This window comes from Dendropsophus ebraccatus, chromosome 15 (assembly GCF_027789765.1).
Source record: "Dendropsophus ebraccatus isolate aDenEbr1 chromosome 15, aDenEbr1.pat, whole genome shotgun sequence".
NCBI classification, from domain to species: Eukaryota; Metazoa; Chordata; class Amphibia; order Anura; family Hylidae; genus Dendropsophus; species Dendropsophus ebraccatus.
The window spans coordinates 48,609,842-48,633,532 of NC_091468.1; the positions used below are offsets into that span (position 1 = coordinate 48,609,842).

Consider the following 23,691-nt stretch of genomic DNA (forward strand, 5'->3'; position numbering starts at 1 on the left):
GACAGAGAGGCGGTGCAAGCCCAGGGCACAGACACTCTAGGCCACGCCAGTTTGACATAGGGCTGCAAGTTTAAAAGGTGTCATTTTAAGACAATCACTGCATCCCCTGCCGAACGGACCCCAGGACAGGTCTTAGATTAAAAGCAGTTACAAGCAGTTTGGGGGCAGATTGTGGGTACAGAGTCACTTTAAGTGCTTCTGTCTGGCTTAACAGTTCTGTCTGGCTAGGCTGTAGGTAAATGGAAACTTATTATGCTATTATGTGCCTATAGGGCACTGAGAATGAACGTAATTCTCTTACTTTGATCCTCAGCGCCTTTTGGGGGAACTTTGTAGTTTATATGATATGTGAATGAGGTAGTTTGGTGCCCTGAGGCCGGGACTAGCAACCGAACATCCGGCCTGTCCCTCCCAATGAATATTGAGGCAGTAACTCTGCGGTCACTTTGGGGCTCATCACTGCAGAGTTCTGGATAAATATTCATTAGAATCCATCCATCCGGGGCAAAATGGCACACTGGGGGTGGTAGTCCTGCCCTCACTGCACCATACCACCCAATTTACATATCATATAAACTAATGAGGTTAAGAAAATTACCTTCATTCACCCTGTGTAATGTCTGGACATAACAGCAGGTTATATGTTTCTAATCTGCTGTGAATTTCCCTTTAAATAAACACATCATACAATACAGGCTCTCGTGTTTACTTTGTACAGTGGTGCCTTGGATTGCGAGCATAATTCGTTCTGGGACTGTGCTTGTAATCCAAATTAACTCTTAAACCAAAGCAAATTTTCCCATAAGAAATCACTGATGTGCAGACAATTGGTTCCATGACTCAAAAATAATCATTTTATATTCTGAATAACATGTAAAACAGAAGAAACAAACCTTCAGAAACAGCTGAATGTGATATAAGTTACTGTTCAGTAATGGAGAGGAAGGGAAACACAAGGGCGGACAGAGACTGCAGGGAGCATGGAGGAATGAGCAGGGCAGATGTGGGCACAGTATAGCAGCACTCTCTGTCCGGGGAGAGAGGGGTTACAGCTATGGAGAGATTACCTCCACAGTCCTGTCCCCTGATGCAAGCCCCAGCCTGAAGTGTATCTACTATGATTTGGAAGGTGTGGGAGACTTCCTGGGTCAGAGTACAGTGCTGTAGACCCCGCTATGCAGACCATGCCCCTCCCCCTGTCCTGCTCCCACCCAGTACAGGGAGCTCCTAAACCAAAACAATGCTCTTAAACCAAGTCACAATTTTGAAAAACTGTGAGCTCTTAAACCAAGGTACCACTGTATATACTGGTTCTAGAATCTTTCCCTTTGATGTGGTTTGCATGCAGTGCTCTGCTGCCTACATTTTCTACTGGGCTGGCTTTTAAAACATAGAAGGGGCAGAGTCCTAACACTTGCTCTGCTTCAAAGTTGGCCTTGCACTTCACCTCTCCTGCTCCCCCACCATAGACATGTTTGATCAGAGGACAGGTGTTTTAAATAAGGAAAGGGTCTTGTTTCTACTGAGACCAGAAGGATTTTGCATGTTGAAATCCAACTGCTTGGTCTTTTTCTCCCTTCAACTTCTTCCCTCAGGGGAGAGCTGGGGTCTCCCCTTACATCTTCCCTTTAGAGTAACATTTATACAGAAATACAAAGAAATGAAGATTATTCCCACTCCAATTGGGGCACAGAAAGCGGGTGGTCATGTAAAATAAAATAAATAAAAAACGAAGAAAAACAGCAAAAACAAAATCATATTATTAGTTACAAAGACGACAAGATGGGATGAGAAATATAATAGCATATGGGGGGTTGTAAGCAGGGGCAGAGAAAATTTCACATGGCCTAATATGATTTATGATGATACAGTAAGAGCCCTATTACACAGAGCCAATAGAGACAACAATCAAATAACGTCCGCCGTCTGCAATAGACATCCAAAAATAATTGTCAGGATCATTATTTTGACATCTGCACAGACAACGTCCGTTATTTAATACACTGTGTGCATTGAAAGTCCGTCATTCCATTGAATTCAATACATTGCAGTTCTGGACATGTGGATAATAAGTCCTGCATTCAATAACGATTGCCCATAATAGGTTACCTAAATAAACGAGTCTCAACAATTCCTTTTGTATTATTCTCATATAGATTACGCTCTTTGTATCCATGCACTTGACAAAACTATGTATAGACGGTAATGCCCCTCCCCCCCCCCCCCCATGTGATGAACAGGTCATCTATGGATCACCTATATAAAAGGATGTCGTAAGAAAGTAAATTGTTAAGGGAAAGAAACATATTTTTTTACACTATCCAACACCTTGTTTTTTAATAAATTAGGGCCAGTTCACATGGAGCAAAATCGTCTCACACGTGTCTATGGGAAGGCTCACGTGCCTCTGCTTCTGTCGCTCTCTGCTCAAACAATTGACATGTCCATCGTGGAATTCCGACGCTTTTGATCCATGCGAACTGGCCCTTACTGCTACAGGTGTGGATGCTTCTTTTCTACAGTGATACACATGGTCAGGTAATTGCATGGTCAAGTCTTATAGGGTAAAGAAAAATGTGAGAAAAAAAAAACTAACAAAAAAAAATATAGTTCCTAAAATTTTTCAAAATTAAGAAGAAAGTAAGTGCTGTATTATGTAACAAATGCAAACAAAAATATGTTCACATAAATGTTACCAGCACATCCATAAAAGCACAATCGAGAAAATTGTTGTTATTGAACGTTTCTTCAGTAAACACTGTAAAAAAAATATGCCCAAACTGCTGCATTTTGTTTAAAACTCAGAATACATACCACCACAAAATGTTTTTTTATGATGTAAAAATAGAAAAAAAAGGTAATATTAAGTTGGCATCGCTATAATCATACTGACTTAGCAACTTAAGTGTTGCATGCGGATCCCATTTTTGGGAATCATCGATATCTTCTACTTTTATTTACTTTTGTCGTTCAAACCGCGTTTAAAGATATGGCTTTGTTTCATACATTTGCTGGCAGGGCTCTAATGGGATAGAACAGTATTCTGTTAACAGCGCATGCGTAAATGGGGCTGTGAATCTGCGGCTTTCCACTACTGTTAGGTTGTTACGAGCGCATGCGTGATGTAGCGACATTGAACTTACTCATAAGTTGAGATGCATGAGAATGGTCTTGAGCCTCAGGTTTTCACGTTTTATGTGCTTAGAGCGCATGCCTGATATAGCTGAGCTGGTTTGTAACAGGGACACATGCGTGAGTGCCACCGTGAGTTGGCAGCCTTCATATCTGTAAATCGATTCCAGAGCGGATACGTATTCTGACACTGGAAATGTCATGTTTTCCCTTTTGAAGCCATATACTTATACTGTCTTGCTAGTAATCTTGCTAGATCTCTCTACATACCACATTCACCATTTTGTTTCGCTCTCTCCATGCATCCCCACTGTGCCATTACCACTGCTAGATTGGTGTTGATTAATTGTTATTTTTTACATTTGCATCTTTTCTATAGTATTCAGCATCTAAATAGGATCCCTACATAGTATTCCCTACCCCTGACGAAGCTCCTGTTGGAACACAATGTGTAGGGAATTATGGGTCACGACAATTTAGCTCCTCTCCCTCTAGACATGGTATTTAGGGATGGTCCGAACCTGCTGAGGTTCGGGTTCATACGAACCTGAACTCTCGTCAATGATTCCCGCTGTCTGCCCGCTCCGTGCAGCGGGTGGATACAGCCGGAGGACCGCCTGGAAAACTGGGATACAGCCATAGCCAGAGGCTGTATCCCTGTTTTCCAGGCGGTCCTCCGGCTGTATCCACCCTCTCCACGGAGAAGGAAGACACCGGAATCATTGCAGAGAGTTCAGGTTCGTACGAACCCGAACCTCGACAGGTTCGGACCATCCCTAATGGTGATATAATTTGACCTTTTAGGTTGCACTTATTAGCTCTACCTACACATGTAATAACTATTCACATAACACTTTATATCACCTTCATACTATGTATACTTTAATATCCGTCTATTAGTTATAGTTGAGGGTTTGTTGAGCTTATTACCAATGATTGTAATGTAGGCCCGGGAGATCCTTTGTATTGTATGGGTCTCCCATGTAATTGTTTTTCTTAAATTGTTTTCAATCATGTACAGTATAGGGATTCTGGTCTGTTTGTCATTTTTTGATGCCTCAATTTTTATAGATATAGAGAGTATATATTTTCTGTATTTTGGTTGGTGTGTTCCTTTTTTCTTGTGAAATACCACTTTTTCTTTTTTGGGGATGTCTTTTAGGGTTGTGCAGGCCCCACTCAGTACTGACTGATTCCAGCATGGGGAATGTTGTATAAACCAGAAAACTAAAGCCAAATTATTTAGCTCCTTTTTTGTTTTGGGTATTTACTCTCATTATATGTATCCTAAGATTAGGCCTCTAAAAGTACAGCTTGGCCTGTAAAAACTACTCCAGCAGAAGCAATAGAAGTAAATTACAAATCTCTGGCACTTTCTGACACCAGTTGATTTAAAAGAAAAAAAAATTTCACTGGAGTTGCCCTTAAATTATAAAAGCCACAATACAGATGTCATATATGGATATATAGACATCATATATCAGAATATTTACCAATATCATCCAAAACAAAAGCAGCAAGCACTAGTGAAACTACAGTCAATCTGTTATACCTAGCCTGTTCATGTACTATGTCTATGGCCATTCATTTGAATTTCCACTATATAATACATTGTTTCTAACAGTCCTGAATTTGCTGGGACTGTCCCTATTTTTGGATGGTTGTCAGTAGAGCACTGAGCTCAGAAATGTTGGGAATACCCCTTTAAGACAGGTTCTTTGTTTTGAATATTTGTATTGTCTCACAGGTAAGAATGGCATCCCGAAATTATATGTACATCACTGTTTTCTTCTTTCCTTGCAACTAGAGATGAGCGAACCTGGAGCATGCTCGAGTCCATCCGATCCCGAACTTTCGGCATTTGATTAGCGGTGGCTGCTGAAGTTGGATAAAGCCCTAAGGCTATGTGGAAATCATGGATATAGTCATTGGCTGTATCCATGTTTTCCAGACAACCTTAGAGCTTTATCCAAGTTCAGCAGCCCCCGCTAATCAAATGCCGATCGTTCGGGTTCGGATCGACTCGAACCCAAACCCAGTTCGCTCATCTCTACTTGCAACATAAACATATTTGGTTGGCTACGAAGACCGAGATCGAGCTAACCGTCTTATGGCTTTTGTACTTTAGCTAAAGCATGTTTATTTTATCTCTACTTAGGAGTGGACAGATGAGATTTTCAGTCTGGCAACAAATTTGCTGGCACAGAACATGTCCCGGGATGCATTTCTGGAAAAAGCGTGAGTAGCTTGAATATTTATTGCAAGCGATGCTGCTAGTTTCCTTGTTCTTATGTTAGAGGTTTTAAACTCTTTTGTTTATCCTTAAATAAGATGTCACTTCTATAAACATCACTTTTCCTCCTGGAAGTATCTTGAGAGTATGAAAAGTTTCAGACAGGCAAAGAAACAGATTGTAATGTGAAAATTGAGAATTTGTAAAGAAAAGGATACATTAAAGGAGAAGTCTGGGGTGGGGGTGGGACAAAAATTTTACACGGGCAGGGGGTTGGGGGAAATAAAAAAAAACAAGTTATAGTCACCTGTCCTGGCACCCGTGCAGAACCACGTCCCACTCCTGGACCGCGGCAGCTGTCTTCTGAGCTCCCAACTGGCGACATCACAACCCAGCTGATGAATGCCCCGCTCAGCCAGTCAGTGACTGGGGCAGGACACCGCTGCAGTCACCGACTGGCTGAGCGGGCTATATCCCACCTGTTCGTAAGGTGGAACCTGGGTCGTGATGTACCCGGAACCTGGGAGAAAATGACAGTTGATGGGTTCTGGAAGCTCCATGATGCAGCACCCCACTCCCTGCCTCTAATGATTTTTTACTTCCCCACCAGACTACTCCTCTAAGGCTAAGTTCACAAAGGTTGGATATTCTGTGGATAATTCTGCAGCACATGAAGGGACAGGGAAATCTAGGAGAAATTCTGTTCAACAATGTTCCAATTTAGATGTAGATTTTGTTGAAACATTCCTAGAGTGGATGTTTTTCATGGAGGATGTTTAGATACTATTCTTTATTCATGGCAGTGTTCTTAGGCAAATTTGTGAGCCCAATCCCTTGGATGAAAAGCAACCCCATACATGAATGGTCTCCAGATGCTTTACTGTTGGCGTGAGCAGAACTCCTTGTAGCGCTCACCCGATCTTCTCCAGACAATGGTTCCTATAAATGTCCCAGTTTTACAGTCCATGCCTGTACTTCCTGCAGAATGTCAGTCTATCCTTGTCTTGGAGAGAAATGCTACCAGGCCAGCCTCCCAAAGCCTTCACCTTACCGTGTGTGTGGATGTACAAACACCTGTGTGCTGCCATTCCTGAGCAAGCTCTGGATTAATGTGAAGACGATCCTATAAATAAATAATAACAACAACTACAATAATAACAACAACAGCTACTGCTACTACTACTACTACTACTTCTACTACTACAACGACTTCTTCTACTACTACAGTAGTACAAAAACTACAACAACAGAAACTGCTACTACTTCTACTACAGCAACTTCTACTACTCCTACTACTACCACTACTACTACTACTACTACTACTACTACTACTACTACTACTACTACAGTACTACAAAAACTACTACTATAATAACAACAACAATTACTACTACTACTACTACTACTACTGCTACTCAGGCCTGTATTTGGAGTACATGCTGCCCTAGGCACCCTTGAGTGCTGACCCCCCCCCCCATGCATTGAGGGTGTGGTTTGTGGAGGTGTGGCCTATTGGGGGAGTGTATAGACCTTACAATTAGGACAATACAGAGGGAGCCTTACAGACCCCAGTGTCAGTGTCCCAAGTATATTACCCCAGTATAGAGAGTGGTATCCTAGGTTTTTCTCTTCAGCTCTCCAACCTCTGCTTATACTGAGGTGCCAATACCCCTGGGAAAGCTGGGTGACCTCCATCATACTGACTACTATACAAGATGCTGGGAAAGCTGGTTGACCGCCATTATACTGACTACAATACATGATGCTAGGAAAGCTGGGTGACCTCCATCATACTGACTACTATACAAGATGCTGGGAAAGCTGGGTGACCGCCATTATACTGACTACAATACATAATGCTAGGAATGTGAAATAAAAATGAAAAAGTTGCCAAACTCCTATGTAGGCCAGCGCTGCCGCAAAAGATCACTGGCACTAAGTATTAGAAATAAATATAAAAAGATTTATTGAAAATTAGCACAGATATAACGCGTTTCAAAAGCAACAGCTTTCTTCATCAGATAGTGTGCATACATGTTATGGTGACAAGCTGGGATTAAAAGGATACAAAAAGGGCGCCAATCCCACCCATTTGGGTTGCTAGGATATGGTAAACATAATTACAGGATAGACAATGACTGCTGTGACGTAACACTAACGGACAGATAAAACAAAAGTGATTTACATATGATGTCTAAAGTCAGTGGCAGTAGTCTTGCTGCCACTTCGGAGACACTGTGGCAGTATAAGTCAAAGGGATACAATTGTAGCTGTGCTTGTACAGTGTTCTGACAACTGGAGAGTCACGTGGGAAAGCGGAGGCCACTCTGGGGAGGAGGTGTGTCACGCTGATCCAATGAGAGCGCGGCAGTGAGAGAGGTATTACACGAGGCAGTAAACAGTATTACACGAGGCGCTGCCTCCTGCCTTTCCCTTTTTTTCCCCCCTTCATGATGCTAGAAAAGCTTGATGACCTCCATAATACTGACTACTATACAAGATGCTGGGAAAGCTGGGTGACCGCCATTATACTGACTACTATACATGATGCTAGGAAAGCTGGGTGACCGCCATTATACTGACTACTATACATGATGCTAGGAAAGCTGGGTGACCGCCATTATACTGCCTACTATACAAGATGCTGGGAAAGGTGGGTGACCTCCATCATACTGAGTACAGGATCCTGGGAAAGCTGAGTGACCTCCATCAGACTGACTAGAAGATGCTGGAAAGCTGGGTGACCTTCATTATACTGAGTACAGGATCCTGGGAAAGCTGGGTGACCACCATCTTACTGACTACAAGATGATGGAAAGCTGGGTGACCTCAATCAGGCTGACTACAAGATTCTGGAACACTGTGTGACCTCCATCATACTGAGTACAAAATACTGGGGAACGCTGGGTGACCTCCATTAGGCTGACTAAAAGATGCTGGGTAAGGATGCTGGGAAAGCTGGGTGACCTGAGTACACAGAGAGGGGGCAGGGGATCCTGTATGATACAGAACCCACCCTTACCCATGTACTGTTCAGGACCTCCCTCCCCCCTGTATATATGGGCAACAGGCCCTGAACGGTACACTGGGGGTGGGGGCTACAGGTACAGGATACCCCCCACCATACTGCTTACTAGGCAATGGTGCAGGGGAGAGGGGATACTGAATATAGATCCCACCCAGATTTTGCTCATGGATGCCCCCAGCCCTGCGAGGCCCCACCCCCGCAACTTTGGCCCCGCCCCCTTCCACCCGCGACCCCCCCCCATGTTCCCTACCTAGGCCAGATAGTGGTGGTGGTCTCCTTTGGTCCCAGGTAGAGGGGGCGTCCATCTTCTCTTGCAGGGCAGGGGGCAGCTCTCACAGCTCCTTGCTTCAGTAGTGGAGCAGGGAAACTGTGAGCCGCGCTGCCAGCTCCATCACTGAAGCAAGGAGCTGACATCAGGGAGCACTGCACACGCTCTCCCGGCCATGATCGTGACTCCGCCCCCTCGATCATGGCCCCGTCCACACTCATTAGCGACCATGAGGGTGCAAATTTTATTTATTTATTTATTTTTTTTGCTCAGAAGGTGCCGCCCCCTGCAGGCAGGTGCCGCCCCCTGCCACTAGGCAAGGGACCACGGGTGCCTAGTGGCAAATACGGCCCTGCTGCTACTGCTACTACTACCACAACAACAACAACAACTAATACCACCACTACTACAGTAACTACTACTATTACTATTAAATAATAATTACTTTATATAGCAGCAACATATTCTGCAGCACTTTACAATTTTGGGGATACATACATTGGCAAAATCAGGCATTACAGGGATATACATATAACTATCAGGTCAAACATGAGGAGTGAAGGCCCTTACAGTCTGTTAGGATACTCTTGAGGAGACAGTCCTGGCACTTGCTAAGTGTAAGGCACTTTTGATTTAAAGCAATGGTGACTGCCCAGGTTAACCATGGTTAACAGTTACTGCCCCCCAAGAACCGACCCGACTGTGCTCCTCGCTACCCTGCCCCATCTTATGATTATCATTGGAGGGGGACGGCAATGGTGACTGCACACGTTTCCTTGGAGATAACCATGGTTAACAGAAGAAGAAAATGACTTCATCCTTGGCGCCGTTGCTGTGCTGTTAGCTGTGAAATCCTCTGCCCAGTATGCCATTCGGAGCACTGGGGGCTACCTCCCCTGAGCACCGATTTAGCTATGCCCCACCTGCCATGCCCCTTCTAATGATTATCAATGGAGGGAAATGGGCGGGGTGGACCAGATTGGTGCTGGGGGGGGGGATTATTCCCGGTTCTCCTAACAGCTTACTGGGCAGAAAATTTCACAGCTAATACCATGATAATGGCGCTGAGGATGAAGGTAACAGACATACCTTCATCCTCAGTGCCCTTTGCTCACTAGGGAGCTATTAGCAGGTTAGATTCATCTAACTTGCTGATAGTTCCCCTTAAGCGCTTTCCCCTGAGCCAACAAGATGATCACCGGGTCATGCTAATTATCTGACCACTGACTGTATTATCACGCAAAAAAAAAAACGTAAAATAAAAAAAATATATGTAATGTCTAGAGATGAGCGAACCTCGAGCATGCTCAAGTTCATCTGAACCCAAACGTTCGGCATTTGATTAGCGTTGGCTGCTGAAGTTGGATAAAGCTCTAAGATTGTCTTGAAAACATGGATACGGCCAATGACTATATCCATGTTTTCCACATAGCCTTAGGGCTTTATCCAACTTCAGCAGCCACCGCTAATCAAATGCTGAACGATCGGGTTCGGATGAACTCGTGCATGCTCGAGGTTCGCTCATCTCTAGTAATGTCCCAATAATACATGGCAAACCCTGCTGCGTATTGTTTACCAAGTATTTTTGTTAAAAAGATATGCCCTAAAATGATGGTCAAAAATAAGTTGGGAAAAGTAGTAAGAATGCCAGACATCATTTCTATTGTGGGTCTTCTCAGGAAACTGACTATGAAGACTCCTTAAAGGGGTACTCAAGCGGGGGGGGGGGGGGGGCATTTTTTTCCTGGGACCGGGGAGGAGGTGGCTGAGGGAAACGACGTCCACTCACCTCCCCGGTTCCAGCGGCGGGTCCCGTATCGCAGCGCTCTGGTCTCCGGTTCCCGGCCACTTCCTGGTGTCTGAAGCGGGCCCGAGACGATACGTCTCAGGTCTGCTCAGCCAGTCAGTGACAGAGACGGGATCTGAGCGGACTTGAAACGGATCCCGCCTCCGTCGCTGACTGGCTGAGCGGACCTGAGACGTCACGTCTCAGGCCCACGTCAAACACCAGGAAGCGGCCGGGGACAGGAGCGCTGCGATGCGGGACCCGCTGCTGGAACCGGGGAAGTGAGTGGACGTTGTTTCCCTCAGCCACCTCCCCCCCGCTCCCAGGAAAAAAAGCCCCCCCCCCGGCTGGAGTACCCCTTTAACTCATTGCGATACCGTAGACAGCGAAGGACACATATTATCAACAATCTCCAGAAATAAATCTTTCTAATATTTATAGAATATAACCTGTGTCTGGTATCATAAATAATCAGCAAGTCTCCTAAGTGTTCCCAAAGTGCACATGACATGAAAGTGACAGAAAGTAAAATGTGAGTAATATCAAGCCTGCATTATGTGTGAGGGAAGATCCTGCTCTGGAATTGAACTTGCCAAGTATCCAAGGCCATTTTAGCTGTTTGTGTACATAAGGGCCTACAGGTTCTTAAATAAAATCGGGAAAGGCTAAAGGGTCTTTTGGAATATTGTGCCAAAGGAAATGGAAAATTTCATTGGAAAATAATAGTCTAATTCTCAGAATAACAAATTAGTCACCTTATAAAACCCAGTCTGAGACATGCTCTCTTTATTAAGACGTTTTAGTGCACATGTGATATTTTCCATAAAGAGATGAATTCACATTAAAACAACATTGGTAGCGCTTGTCCCTATCTACCATACTTCCCATCTCCTGCTTAGGGATCACAGACTAACTTCCTAGTTAGATCTATTCTGATGCTGTAATCCATAGGCAGGACAAGCAGGGTGGGTGACTGGGATCCTAGAGATGGGTAAGTATAGTTTCACTTCCCTTCACTATCTCCCATCGAGCTCACACACATTTCCAGGGCTTGGGTTGTCCCTGGAGACATGTGTAAGCTTAGTGTAAGGGACCAGTGCAGGCAGGAAAGGAAATAGTGTGGCAGTGGGCAGGGCCGTTTCTAGTGGCGGGCGGGCCGTGGTGGCACCCTCTCCCCACCTCCCCCGGACCTCACCTTGTGGCGCGCTCCCCGCCCGGCCGCTCAGCCGCCCCATCATCTTATCCCCGCCGCCACCCCACTCGGCAGGATCAGGCACCCCCGGGCCGGTCCCTCCAGGGGCGTTAAGGAGCCGCGGCCGCCAGATTTCTTGCAGTACAGTGAGCTTCCTGCACAGGCAGCCTGCCACACACTGTCCCGGAAGCTCACTGCTGTAGCCCCGCAGCGCCCGGACTTCTCTCCTCTTTGGCGGTGGACATGTGACGTGATGACGTGTGTGGCAGGCTGCCTGTGCCGGAAGCTCACTGTACTTGCAAGTTTAGCTACCAGACGCTGGGAGACGCTGCTGCAGGATCCAGGACAGGTGAGTGTATTTTTTTTTTCTTCTCATAAATGCTGCCTAGTGGGGGCTATAAAGGGGCCCATACTATGGAAGGCTACACAGGGGGGAGGGCTATACTATGGGGGCTACTTGGGTAGAGGGCTATACTATGGGGGGCTACTTGGGTAGAGGGCTATACTGTGGGGGGCTACACAGGGGGAGGGCTATACTATGGAAGGCTACACAGGGGGAGGGCTATACTATGGGGGGCTGCTCGGGGAGAGGGCTATACTATGGGGGCTACTTGGGTAGAGGGCTATACTATGGGGGGCTACTTGGGTAGAGGGCTATACTGTGGGGGGCTACACAGGGGGAGGGCTATACTATGGAAGGCTACACAGGGGGGAGGGCTATACTATGGGGGCTGCTCGGGGAGAGGGCTATACTATGGGGGGGGCTACTTGGTTAGAGGGCTATACTATGGGGGGCTACTTGGGGGGAGGGCTATACTATGGAAGGCTACACAGGGGGGAGGGCTAAACTATGGGGGGCTACTTGGGTAGAGGGCTATACTATGGGGGGCTACTTGGGGGAGGGCTAAACTATGGGGGGCTACTTGGGGGAGGGCTAAACTATGGGGGGGCTACTTGGGTAGAGGGCTATACTATGGGGGGCTACTTGGGGGAGGGCTATACTATGGGGGGCTACTTGGGGAGAGGGCTATACTGTGGGGGGCTACTCAGAGAGAGGGCTATACTATGGGGGGCTACTTGGGGGGAGGGCTATACTATGGGGGGCTACTCGGGGGGAGGGCTATACTATGGGGGGCTACTCGGGGGGAGGGCTATACTTTGGGGGTCTACACGGTTATTACTATGGGGGGAGCACAGGTGGGATTATTACTATGGTGGGAGCACAGGTGGGATTATTACTATGGGGAGAGCACAGGGGGATTATTACTATGGGGGGAGCACAGGGAGGATTATTACTATATGGGGGCACAGCAGGGTATCCTACATACAGGGGGCAACCCACATACCTACTGACTTCACTGCACATGACACAAAAAAGGGGAAGTTGTTGTGAAAGTGCCGAACCTAAGATGTTTGTCTGGCAGGTTCACAAGAGATGAACTGTTGCTGCAAGAAATCATCATGGAGGTCTCAGCCAGAAGGAGAGGAAAAGGAAAGTGACGCCTCAGATCAAAGAAGACGTCACCTGTGAGTCACTGAATTACTTTTTTTTTTTTTTTTTTTTGGGGGGGGGGGGGGCGCTTTTAGCAATATTCGCCCTGTAGTCCAAATTACCTAGAAACGGCCCTGGCAGTGGGGTGCGGGAACATAATAAAGAAGTGTCATGTCCCCTGCTCACCGTCACCCTCCAGTCTCCAGTTTCTTCTAGGTTCCTGTTTCTTCACGACCCTGCGGGAGATACCCACCCCAATCACTGGCTGGCCGTGCACTCCTGAGCTGGGTTGTGACATTGCAGGAGAGGGAACTTTAGGAGGCCGACGTCCGTGAGCAGTGAGGCAGCGCAGAGGGGGTACGGGGATGGGTAAGTATGCATTCTTTATGATGTTCCTGCACCCCACTGCCCGCACTGGATTTTTTCATTTTCGCCCGAGTTCTCCTGTAAAGGAATGTTCACACCAAGTAAAACAGGCGGAATTCCGCGGTGGAACCCCCGCTGCAGAATCCCGTCTGCCTCAGTGTGTCAATGGGATGCCTCGCACGCCTCCGCTCTCCGCCGCTCTCTGGTCAAAGAATTGACATATCAATTCTTTGAGCGTTGAGCAGAGGCACGCCGTAAGTCATACCATTGACACACTGGGGCAGACAGGATTTTGCGGTGGGGGCTTCACCGTGGAATTCCGTCTGTTTTACTCTTTGTAAACACAGGTCCAGGATTTGTCTATACGGGAAACTATAAGAACAGTGTACATTACAAACAAAGGGGGAGATTTATCAAACTGCTGTAAAGTAGAATTGTCTTAGTTGCCCCTAGCAACCAATCAGATTCCACCTTTAATTTTCCAAAGAATTTGTGAGGAATGAAGAGAGGAATCTGATTGGCTGCTAGGGGCAACTAAGACAATTCTACTTTACACCAGTTTGATAAATCTCCACTGGATGACAAAGTTATAAAAAAATAAAACTTTATACAGTGTTTTTGTGGTGAGCCCCTCGGATGATGTAGCGGTGGGATGGCCGATCACCTGCTAGATGGAGTTGTGACGCCACTACTGTGGTGGATGGCTGAGATACAGCCGGACCTTAAGGGTTTGTCATGTGATGCCCGTGCCTGGTGGGCACACAGGTGTGTTGACACGCCTGCTTTTAAAGTGTAAGGCCGGTTGTACCCTTTTCCCCTGTGGTCGATGTCCTGTTGGGTTGCTGCCAGGTCCGGTGTAATGACCCTCCGAGTAATGGTAGGACCTGCCACCCACAGTAAGGGCAAATGTCCCAAAAGGTTTTGGTGTAAATGCTGTGCAGGTGGTAGTGAATAATTACAGACTCCGTTGATAACGCTGTAAATGTTCGATAGGTAATACAAAGGTGCTTGACAAATTTCCAATAAATACTGAGACGTAAAACCACCAGATCTGCTTGATAAGTGCTGAGTAGGATGTAGTAGATTTCATAAGGTTGTACTGAGATAGTATAGTAGAGAGGAGGGTGTTATGAGAGTTTCAACCTAAATAGTAATGTGCTCTGCCGGGATGTTGGAGTGTATAGAAGAATACTTGTAGAAGAAGAAGAAACAACCAGTTCCTGTGTATTGACCTTTCCTATAGTCTTCACACCACCTTATGCCCACTAGCTTTGGCTGAACCGTACTAATGGGCTACACAGGCCCCAGACCTTGTTACCTGGGATGAGCAGAGTGCTGAGGGTTTCCTGCTGACACTCGCACTGCGAGATGGAGTTCATAGGCTTTCCAGTAACTTTGCTCCACCCAGATCAGTTCCTAGCTCTTTGCCTCTTTAGTGGATACTGTACTGCACTGTGGTTACTCCTAGTTCATGGCGTGGGTTGAGATGATCTTTTGGCTAGTCCTCTCCTGAAGGGTTTAGAACTGCATCACACAGTGTACAGGCACTTCAAGAAAAAAGTTTGTAAGAGGGGACTGTCCTGCGTCCTACCCATGCGGGGTACTGACTAAGACTAACTCCTCTTAGGTAGAGGGGACCTGGCAGAGGGCCAGGTCCCAGGTAAAACCACTGTGGAGAGCTATCTGAGCTGCGTCCTTTATCAACCGAAGCTTAACTAAGACTCCTCCTTCACCCAAGGGACTAACTTTCTATCTAGTGTGTAAGGTATGCTGTAGTTGGGTGGAAAGAGTGCAACAGAAGAGTAGAAAGGGAAGAGGTGATAGGACAGAAGAAAGTAAAAATCCTAATGGTTCACAGAATCTGGTACATACAAATACAATAACCCTTTGAGACACTTCAGCTGTGTAGCTTCTATACTTCCAAATTTGATGCAGCAACATCTAGTGATCATCTTTTAGTAATACTTTGACTACAATAAGAATACAAAAAGTACATATTTTTACAAAGGGTGTAAACAGCAGTAACACCCCTAGTGGGACACCACATTTTACTAAAGTTACAAACAAAAAAGCTTAGTCTAATTTCACTAACTACAAACTACACTACACTACAAACTACTTTTAGAAATACTTAATACTTTTCTGTATCAATGGTTGGTCATTTGCAGTAACATTTGACATGTCCTCACACTCTGAGACCTGTTGCAATCCTTGGATACAGCGGTGGGCAGTGCGACATACGACTTGCTTCCTTCATAGACTCAGTGAGCAAGTTGGATTTGATTGACAGTCAGGAAGAGAAGCGCGTTGCTGATCATTTCCCCTGCTGTTTCTCGGAATCGCAGCAGGTCCCAGGAGTGAGACCCAGTGCAATCAATAATTTTTGACATGTTAAAAGTTACTGCAAATGTCAATAATGCTTTACATAAAGGTTTTGTTGGGAAGAATATATGCAAATTTCAGCAAGCCTTATTGAAATGAATGGAGCTGTTGCAGAAATTTCTGCAACAAATCTGCCTCATGTGAACATAGCCTGAAGAATTATTAGTAAGGGAAATCTTGTTAGTAGAGATGAGCGAAACGACAGTAAATTTGGGTAAACTCGAACACTTGGAATTTCACTCCCAGTGGGTGTAGAAGATGAATGCAACCACCAGGAATGAAATGCTAAGCATTCAGGGTTTTACTGAACTTGGGCTCCATTCACAAGGAGGAAAACTGGCGGAATTTGGAATCCCGCCTGCCTCCGTATCATAATGACATCCTAAGGGAGGCTCGGGCGCCTCCTCTCTCCGTGCTGAAGAATAGACATGTCTATTCTTCAGCACGGAGAGACGTGGAGAGAGGAGACGTGCAAGCCTCCCATAGACTGTCATATTATGACACGGAGGCTGGCAGGATTCCGACAGTTTTACTCCGTGTGAACGGAGCCTTACTGTAGTTTTTTTTTAAATTAGTTATTACTGGATCACAATCTAGTAATAAAAATAGTCAGACCCCAAAAAGAGAGATTACAGAGAGATGGCTTATTCTCCTATCACTTGTTGTTCACCTTGTTGCAAGAGTAATCCACAATATTCTCCATCCGTCTCTTGCACATTATCATAAAACCATTACAGAGATGCAGGCTCCTGAGAGAAACATAATAGTTACACAGCAATATTGTATCCAGCAAAGCTTAAGGATGACTTGAATGTGAAATCTAAGCCGGCAACACGACACTGGCAGCTTTGTGCTTTCGTGACATTCCAAATATGACTCAACTATTTCTCGGCCACAATGACATAAGGCATACCAGTGGAATACTTATCCTGTCCTACTTCCCGTAAATGACTAAAAGGTCAATTGGACAAAACAGAATTGAGATGGTACAGTCAGCGGGTTACGCAAACTATGAGAAGGTGCAATTGAACATATGTTGTGGTGCTAATTTTTCAATGTGGCAAAGCTGAGTTTGTCTTCTGGCACCAGGTTGCTATTTTCCATATGTGATAACTGTGGATTATAAGGCTAAATGTACACAAGGCAGAAATGCTGCAGATAAAATCCTAATAGGATTACAGTAGACGACTATTGAATGATATTCTGTAACTCTTATACATGGGCGGCAAAAATAGCATGCTGTGGAGTTTCATATATGCAGAATGCTTATTCTGTTGCAGTATTGGATTTGCATCATGGATGTCACCACTATCTCTGGCTTAGGAAACGTTCACACAACATAAAATAAATGCAAAAGAAAACAATGTGTGAGCAAACTCTTAAAGGGGTGCTCCGGCACTTATTTATAATATAATGCTGCCTTCATATAAAACATAAGGGGGGGGGGATTTACGAAGGGTACGCCATAGCCTTACGCCATAGCCGTACGCCAGAAAGAAGGTGCAGATTTGCCCCTTCTTCCTGGTGTACGCCTTTCGTATGCCCCGCTCGCCCGATGGGCGGGCTGGCGGAGCTTGCTGGGGCGTGATGAGGCAGGGAGGAGGTGTGGCCTCCTCCCGCTACTCATTTTATCATGATTTACGCCTGCTCGCAGGCGCAAATCATGACGCAAATCTACACCTGCTGATTTGGTACGCTGAGCGCAGATTCAGGTGCCCGGCCGGATTCACTAAGAGGCTTTCGCCTCTTAGTGTATCCTGCCATGAAAAAGGGGGCAGGACTTAATATAAGACCAGTGTACTTGTACGCTGGTTTTCATAAATCTCCCCCAATATGTTTTATAATATTATATTCTTTCATCCCGATGCTCCCCCCATGTTCTCTTGTTGTGTCTCTAGGTCCTTGCTGCCACCGCCACTTCAAAGACAAACTTGTCTCTGCAGTTCAGCTAGCAGTCGTGCTACTTCGTCTTAGTCAGTGATTGGCTGATCAGGTTCTCACTACCCAGACCACAGGAGGGCAAGAGGGGAGCATAGGGTTGTAAGAATCTAATAATAATAATAATAATGTTTAATGTAAGGGTAGCATTATATTATAACTTTATAGCCTTTAGGCTATGTTCACACTATGTATAAACAATGGCCACTTTTTGACATGGTCCTGCAGCTGATATTACCATAACGACTGCAGGAACATTATTTTATTTTATTTGGATTGCGGGTGGGTGTGCCTGCAATCCACTTATCCATTGAAGTCCATGCAATGTACAGCCATCAGAACGGCCATACATTGTGTGGACAAAGCAGGAACAACAGCCGTTGTTCCCGCATTGGCGGCCGCAAATAATTGACATTGGGGGGCATTGTTGGTGCGGCATACACATGGAACGGACCGCATTGCATTCGTTTCAATGCAATGCCGTCCAGGCTGAAAAGAACGGCTGCTGTTTTCATTGAAAACAGCGTCCGTTTAAAAAAAAAAAAAACAAAAACATTCCCTTTTAAGCACATCAAGGTCTATTCTGATAAATGGGCAGTTCTAATATTTGTTGAAGACCTTGTTGTAGCAGAGAACATTACTGGTTATATATTGTGTTACAAAGATGCTATATGTGTGTACCAATCCATTGCGGTACAGAAGCCCACGTTACTTCTATAAGCTGAGCTGTGCGTACATTTGTATTGGATAGCTATGGCAGCTACAGTAGCTAATGATATTGTGGTGATTGATATTTTCGCACTGTGTCCCTCTTCACTTACTCTTTCAATCTATTCCTCATGTCTGGGAAAGAACAAAGATGAGCTATCTGGGAAGAAACTCAATGTTCATTCTGGGATTTCTAATAGCATTGCTTTTCGTAGTGTAATACCAAGATAAATCAGATCACATAGTGTTTAAATGGCAACGCAAAATTTCTACACTGTGTATACTTGTGGGCCCTTACTATATCTTATATTATATAGAGGAAGATATAGTTATTTCTCTGAAATTAAAAGAAACAATCAAAGGAATTTTTTTTTCTTCATATTCTGTCAGATGCCATATTACATCTATAGGAAGACACCTCTGTAATACTGTGTTAAATACAGCAGTATTCACAGTGCAAACAGCTCTGCAAACATAAATTTGCCGATTATCGTTCAGATTATCGTTAAATCTTTAAATCTAAACGATAATCGTTCGGTTTAAATGCAGTTAACGATTAACGACCGAACGAGAAATCGTTGATCGCTTTATAAGACCTGGACCTATTTTTATCGTTGCTCGTTCGCAAAACGTTTGCAAATCGTTCGCATTGAATAAGATGTCGTTCGGCCGTTCGCAGTAGATAGGAATGCAAAAGCGAAGAAATAGCGAAGAACAAACTATCGCAAATATGATCATAAGTAACGATTATCGTTCCATGGAAATGAGTGAACGTTTTTAGGTCTTTCGCAATAGCGGTCGTTTGAGATCGTTAATCGTTAACGATTATGCGAACGATAATCGGCCGGTGAAATAGGGCCCTAACTCCACTAGAATGGCGTAGAGGAGGAAGGTAAGAGACATGCCTTCCTCCTCAGCATCACCTGTGCAATAGAGGTATATGAGCAGGTTAGATTCGGCTAACCTGCAGATAGTTCCCCTTCAGCAAGAACTTGCCTTTCAGCCAATCAGTGACTGGAGTGGCGTTCCGCCCAAGTCACTGACTGCCTGAGTGGCCAGTCTATTAGCCCTTTGTGCCATTATCCTAATGGTCTTAATATGATAAAAAATTCTTCTCTAGAAATCTAAACATGATTAAAAACACAACTCTCTCACAAATGTAAAGGTTCAATTACGTTAAATTTAGAATGGTATAAGATTTCTTGGGGCCACAATGGGCCTAAACCTGAATGGGCTAACATGTAGCACCAATGGACAAGAAGCTAGAACAAAGGCAAGATCTTTGAACATAGATAGAACCATTGGCACATCCATCTCCTGGTGGCCAGAAGTTTACGTTGGTGAATTACTATGTTGGATGTAATCCTGAAGATCAGGGTCATGACAAATACCCTTAGTAGTGATATGCTTTAGGACAGCCCCATTTTACATGGCTTTCTTTTGTACAGACCCGATCGTTAACTTATGTGGTAGCTTGTAGGTTTGTTATCTCTGACTAAGTACACATTAATATATCCTTTCACTCTTTTCAAAATGTCCTCCTGTGGTGAAAAAGTAAAACTAACAATATAAACTCCCTACTGTGCAGTACTGAAAGTGGCTTTGGATATGGAACATTGATAGAACGCCTTTTCTTCTTTCCTCATTGTGTGGTGAAATAAAGGTATAGGGCAAACAACAGCTTAGTCGTGGAGCAGTAGGCCATGCAAGCTCACAGTACAAGACTTTGAAGAGTGTCAGACACAAAAATTACCTTTTCTCAGTTACGTCTAAGTTCCGCACTCTCTGGAAGCAATTACAATGTAAAAACGGCTTGTCAGGAACTGACATTAGAAAAGCAGCAATGCATAATCCCGAGGCTTCCATCCTACCACTATTGGACTTTGGAGAGTTGGAAACATGTTCTCTGGAGTGTTCAATTACACTTCACCATATGGCGATTTGATGGATGAATATGGCCTTGATGAATGTTGGGAAAGCTCTCTTTCCAATTACATGGCCATATGCAGAGTGTCAACTTCAAAGCTTGGTGGTTGAGTAGTAAGGTTTTCCAGGCATTTCTTTTAGCTTTAAACTGGGCCTCTCTGTACTAATAAAAATTAAACCAAATACTAGAGCATCCCATGAAGAACTGTGGGCGTCCAGTTGTTTGGTACGGTGTAGGGAATTTTTCAGGTTAGATTTTGTGAAACTTTATTGGTCCAGCCATAACTCCATTTTGTCAGTTTTATTAAACGGAAACTAATACCAAGTTCGAAGTTTGTAACCTGCTGTTATGTTTCCATGGTGCACAGGATGCTTATTTTCTTACCGTTATCCTCAGTGACATATGTGTGAAATCATTACTTTAAGTAATGTGTAAACTAATGGTGCTGAGTAGGGATGGTCCGAACCTGCCGATGTTCGGGTTCGTACGAACCTGAACTCTCGGCAATGATTCCCGCTGTCTTCTACCTCCGTGGAGAGGGTGGATACAGCCGGAGGACCGCCTGGAAAACTGGGATACAGCCATAGCCATAGGCTGTATCCCAGTTTTCCAGGCGGTCCTCCGGCTGTATCCACCCTCTCCACAGAGGTGGAAGACAGCGGGAATCATTGCCGAGAGTTCAGGTGCGTACGAACCCGAACCTCGGCAGGTTCGGACCATCCCTAGTGCTGAGGATGAACGTAAGAAAATTGCCTTCATTCTCAGTATCCCATGTGCTACGGAAACATAGCAGATTATGGCAGCAAGCATGTAACAATCTGAAATTTCATCTGTGAGCCATTTTTTTCCCACTTAAAATAAATGTTCTAAAGTCTAGTGGATTACCAGTGAATTATTGGAAACTGAAGACTATGGACCATTACAAAGAATGGCTTATGGTTTTAGACCAGCTTCACACATTGTATGGCAGCGAAGGGCCGCTGTCTGTGAAGTTCATCCCGGATGGTATTGCAGTACCAGCTGGACAAACTAAACTTCTTTTTAATTGGAATGAGAGCGCATTTGGGAGTTCCCACATTTAAATTACCCATAGCAGAAAATGTAAAGTGTGACCGGAGTTGCACTTTACATTGTCTGCACTGTCTGTTTGGTGCGGCCGCTATTCAGTGGATAGCGGCCGCACAAAACTAACATGTCAGTTTTTTTGTGCGGCCGCATGAAATCCCGGCTGGAGTTTATACAGTGTGTATACACTCTGGCTGGGATTACATAGCAATCAAAGCCATTAGCAAATTCATTAAATAACGGCCATGGTTGCAAAACTGCAACTACGGCCATGGGTTAATGAATTTATACGATGTAAAAGTGTAATATAAAATATATAATATTGTCCAAAATAATTTTGCTGGGCAAGTCAGTGATGGACAAAGTAGAAAGTAAAACAAAAAAACCCAAAACAATATAAACTGTAAAGTAGGTGTTTAAACAAACAAAAAAAAATGTGACTGAACTTTTTTTTTTTTTATAAATTTGCATGAATTTCCATTTATCTGCTTATTCCCTCCATATTATTCTCAAATATATGTAAATATTTAAATTATATGGAACATTCTTTTGAAAACTTCAATGACTTCAGCTGAATGGCTGCCAGGATCTTTAGGTTTACAGCTGTTTCAGGAGACAGGAATCCTCAGCTCAAAAGCAATATATCAAGAGGAGATTAAACAAGAATGGCTGTCCCATTACAACTAGAGATATCTACAATGGAGATGTCTACTGTAATTACAGATGAAGTCATATGCCTGATCCTGGCACTCCTGGTCATATGCTGCTTGCCTTGTGTGCTGTTTTCTTGCAATTTGTGAAACCAAGGTGTCTGGAGAAGAAACATATAAGGACTAGAGATGAGCGAGTGCTAAAATGCTAAAATTCTAAAATGCTCAAATGCTTGTTATTCGAGTCGAGTATTTTCTGATGCTCAAGTGCTCGATTCGAGTAATTCACCCCATCAAAGTCAATGGGGGACTTGAGCATTTTTTCAGGAGCCTCCTATTTGGCAGAGGGTGTCTGGTGCACCTGAAAACCTCAGAAACTGAAACACCATCGTAGTTTAACTGGCACAGCAATTACACCACTTTTACATACTAACAATATTGCGCACCCAACCCAACATAAAGTTTATTTTAAAATGGGGAAAAACTTAGGAAACACTCTTTCCTATACATTTACATCCTCCTTACAAGCTGGCACATCTCTCACCTTAGTTCCCGTCATCTCTGACAACCATATATGCCGTAGACGAGGAGGAACTCAAACTACACCAGTCATTGTGGCCGCATGGAATCCCGGCCGGAGTGTATACACTTGCGAGACCACTTGCTATGGCCTGCCTTCTCCCTCTGACCACACCATTGCCTCTTGCAGCTGGTGTTGCAAATCCCCCCCCCCAAAAAAAAAAAAAAAAAAAAACACTGGGTCCAGTCAGCTCACCAGTTGGACCACTCGCTTACTCATCCCCTCCTCAATACTCTACATTGGAAGCTCAACGCTTGGAGGATCGGTGGACATGATCTCCGGTTCCTCTTGAACTGTTATTTTAGAATGTGTAGTAGCAACCTGACTAGCAATATCCACCATCACGTTAAACAAGGTCATGCTGTTCTGTATTCACTAGTTGCATAATGAATGCCCCTACTAACTGGAAGCAGTGACCAGTGATCCTGCTAAGGCTGTGGTGGTGTTGTGCCTCACCAGCAGGCTCTGAATAAAGAAGCCCAGGCCCATGGCTTGTGCCTGTACTCTCATCAGTACGCCCACGTCCTCATCTCTTTACAATATTTTTTACCTTTTTTAATTAGGAAATTACAGGTAGTATACAACAGTGTATACTGAGTCACCACCACTAGACTGTTGCACTATGAGTCTGTATGCCAGATGTTTTTTTATAGTCCTAAAAAGGACTTTACTATAGTTGTGGAATGTGGATATAACTGACAACTACCACCACCTATATACCACTAAACTATTCTTTTCCTTAGTATATTATATGGCATTAGCTGCTTTATTTTTCCAACATGATGCACGGGGTAGAGAGGAGTGAAAGGTTTAACCTTTAAACCAAGTCCAAGGGATCTGCTGGAAGAATTCCCGTCAAGGCCAAAGGAAGTAGGATAATCACTCGTCAGCGCCCTTTTCACTCCTCTCTACCCCATGCATCATGTTGGAAAAATAAACTAGAA

The 23,691-nt window shown here is 44.5% G+C and overlaps 1 protein-coding gene across 2 annotated transcripts in view; it reads left to right on the plus strand.

Moving 5' to 3' along the window:
• PLCB1 (phospholipase C beta 1) overlaps positions 1 to 23,691 on the plus strand; it is a 510,352-nt gene that overhangs the window by 305,135 nt on the left and 181,526 nt on the right. For both annotated transcript variants that reach the window (XM_069955509.1, XM_069955510.1), the window contains one exon: positions 5,291 to 5,370. In XM_069955509.1, the coding sequence (XP_069811610.1) occupies positions 5,291 to 5,370 (80 nt within the window). The remainder of the gene's footprint in view (positions 1 to 5,290; positions 5,371 to 23,691) is intronic.